The sequence below is a fragment of the Phalaenopsis equestris genome, unplaced genomic scaffold (assembly GCF_001263595.1).
Source record: "Phalaenopsis equestris unplaced genomic scaffold, ASM126359v1 Scaffold000190, whole genome shotgun sequence".
Lineage (NCBI taxonomy): Eukaryota > Viridiplantae > Streptophyta > Magnoliopsida > Asparagales > Orchidaceae > Phalaenopsis > Phalaenopsis equestris.
Genome location: NW_018164632.1, coordinates 161,591 through 164,586, shown reverse-complemented (window position 1 = coordinate 164,586; position 2,996 = coordinate 161,591). Strand labels below are relative to the sequence as shown.

Here is a 2,996-nt window from a genome sequence, read left to right as displayed (position 1 = left end):
ATATCCATATAGATATGGTACATACATGCCACCCAATTCTTAAGTTCTTACATATCTCACACCTAAAGTTTTACGTGTTTCATTTTCCGCCCAAAATTTTCATATCATAACAAAAATATTAATATTTTAACTTCAAAAAGTGAAATACACTTTTCCATCCAGGAGTAAAATGGCGTATATGTAAAAATTGAAAAATTGAAGCTTAGGTTAGATGTGAGAGAGAGAGAGAGAGATTTGAACCTTTTCATTGTCTGCTAGGCTGCCAAGATAATTCATGAGAGGTTTTGAATAATCTTCCAAGCTTGTAATTCTGCTGAAGTCAATGGAGTTATTAGTTCCAGATCCAGCAAGATCCAAAGCAACAGGAACCATTCCTGCTTCCTCCATCATGGGAACAATTTTGTACCAGCACCAGGCTCCAAGTCCTTCTCCATGCACAAGTATCACCTTCTTTGTTTCAATTTTCTCTACAAATATGGGGACCTGGAATATATATGTGCTTGGAGGGTGAGAAGAAGATGGCTGTGAGGGATTTGAATTGTTCCATTTATGTTAGGTGAAAACTGGTTTTGTATTCTTGTTGCTATTTGGTCATGGATCAAAAAATTGCTTTTTCTTTTCTTTTTTACAATCCAATATGGCTAACAAGAGTTTAAATAAGATTTGAATAAAAGCTGAACCATACAACAGTAAAATTCAGGTCCTCATGTGAATCAAATTTGAAGCTTAATTAATCAAACATCATTTGAACAATATTCAAACCTTGAAATTAGCATATTCAAATCATGTTCAGATTAGTTTGAAACTCATTCATGTAAAGTTCGAACATGATTTGAATATGGATTGAATGAAGTTATATTTTAATCAAACAAAGTTTGACTAAGATTTTAACATGGATTGGCATGTGTTCGAGCATGAATTGAGTATGATTAAGAAATAAATCGAAGAGGGTTCAAATAAAGTTCAAATATTATTTAACATTTATTTAAATAAGATTTGATGGAGATTTGAATATGAGCAGAAAATAATTCAGAAAACATTTTAACTTTGTTTAAATATGATTTAAATTGTGTTCAAATGAGGTTCTAATTAGCATCGATGGATGCAAAAAATGGGCTCTGGTAGATACAATACTATTTGATATGATTATTTATATAATAGATTGAAAAACAATAAAGTGAAATGAAGCAAAGAACTATCATAACTACGATGACATATTTCAGTTTATAACAAACAATTTTGAATAATATATCACAAAAGAGCAAAGAAAAACTAATAACACATCAAAATAATAAATATTACATCATTTGAACATATTTACACAACAAGCATAACTTTGAATGCATTTGAAGAGCTATAACACAACATTCATAACAAAACAAATGTAAATATAGACATAATATATGTATTATGAAAAAAAATTTATGCTGAAGAGTTATAATATGATGAAAACAAATTACGTACATATGAATAAACTTGTTAATCTACTTGTTGCAATAGAAATCTATACATAAATGGTTAAAAATCATAATGATAAGAATGGATATCCTTACATAAATTGAACATTTAGAATTGAATATAGTAAATATAACTTCTAAATTATCTTTCTTTTAAAATTAAATATGTGATATATTATATTGCATATACGTTATAATCGTGATTGCACGGGTTTATCAAACAATATATGCAAGGCCTATTTAAATTCATAATTTTTTATTATATTTTAAAATGAATTACCTTACAATAGTTGTGGAGCCTCATATGGGGTTATCCTCCTTCACTACTGAGGAGATTTGGAGGAGAAAATTTCATTTATATTGTGAAATCATCCTGACTACTCAATTACATGGGAAAATATTTTGCAAAAGAATTTATTTATTTATTTTTTGCCTATAAGATTTATACTAAGGTGCAAGAGAAATCATAACAAACGGAGATTGAGTATTATCCAATAAAATTTGTTCTAGTTCATTAAAAAATATATGAGATCTACATTATTCCATGATGCCAGAAAAATCTAATCTTTTCTAATGATAAACAATAGGGCAACTACTTAAATAATTTATTCCTCTTAGAGCTGTTATACATGAAATTATTAATATGCATCTCTGATCAAACATTTCATCTAACACAACAATGTCAGACCCATAAGACTTTGGGTAGCACCATATCTACTCTTTTATTAGAAAACATACCAAATCAATATGCTATAAAAATAAGAAATATAGTTAGTGCAAAAAAGATTCAATTCCTTCCATGTTCAATGAAATTAAAAATTTTCACTTTGGTTTTATAATAATAATCAACTATTGGAACCACATTGTGTTTTTATTATTCACTCCTAACTCTTTTCCTTAAGTTGTCCTACAACACTGCTATCCGAGATTTGAAGCAAGCCAACTCTCCCTCATTGATAGGATGAAGATGAACAATATCACATACATTAATGAGCATTGTAACTTCCTTTTTAAATCTATGAATTTTTTAGTAAAATATTATTTTGCACTTTTATAGCCTTATTTTAATATTTTTAGTACTATTATAGCCTTTTTTTAGGCCTTATTAGTTGTATCTCATTTTTATTCAAAATGGAAAGGGTTGGTTTGTCGTCCTTTGTCTTCTCAATCTTGTTTATTCAAAATGGAAAGGGATGGTTTGTCGTCCTTTGTCTTCTCAATCTTGTTTATTCAAAATGGAAAGGGATGGTTTGTCGTCCTTTGTCTTCTCAATCTATTAATAATCTATAAACAAAATGGCTAAAGATTGGTCTTTATATCTTTCACATTCTCTCTGTCTACCTTCTGCTTCTTATCGCTATTCTCGTTCTAATTCATCCCCAAGGACAATTTGTTTAGTAGTAGATACCTCTTTATGGTGCAACATATCCTCATCAACCTCCTCATTATTTTTTCCCACAATAGCGACCTTCATAGGCCTTTTAATTAAACATTATCATCTTCAAACATAAAAATCATATATATATATATATATATATA

The 2,996-nt window shown here is 28.8% G+C and overlaps 1 protein-coding gene across 2 annotated transcripts in view; it reads right to left on the bottom strand.

Moving 5' to 3' along the window:
• LOC110022431 (putative methylesterase 14, chloroplastic) overlaps positions 1-2,996 on the bottom strand; it is a 12,214-nt gene that overhangs the window by 5,587 nt on the left and 3,631 nt on the right. For both annotated transcript variants that reach the window (XM_020721369.1, XM_020721370.1), the window contains exon 2: positions 241-483. In XM_020721369.1, coding sequence (XP_020577028.1) covers positions 241-483 — 243 coding nt within the window. The remainder of the gene's footprint in view (positions 1-240; positions 484-2,996) is intronic.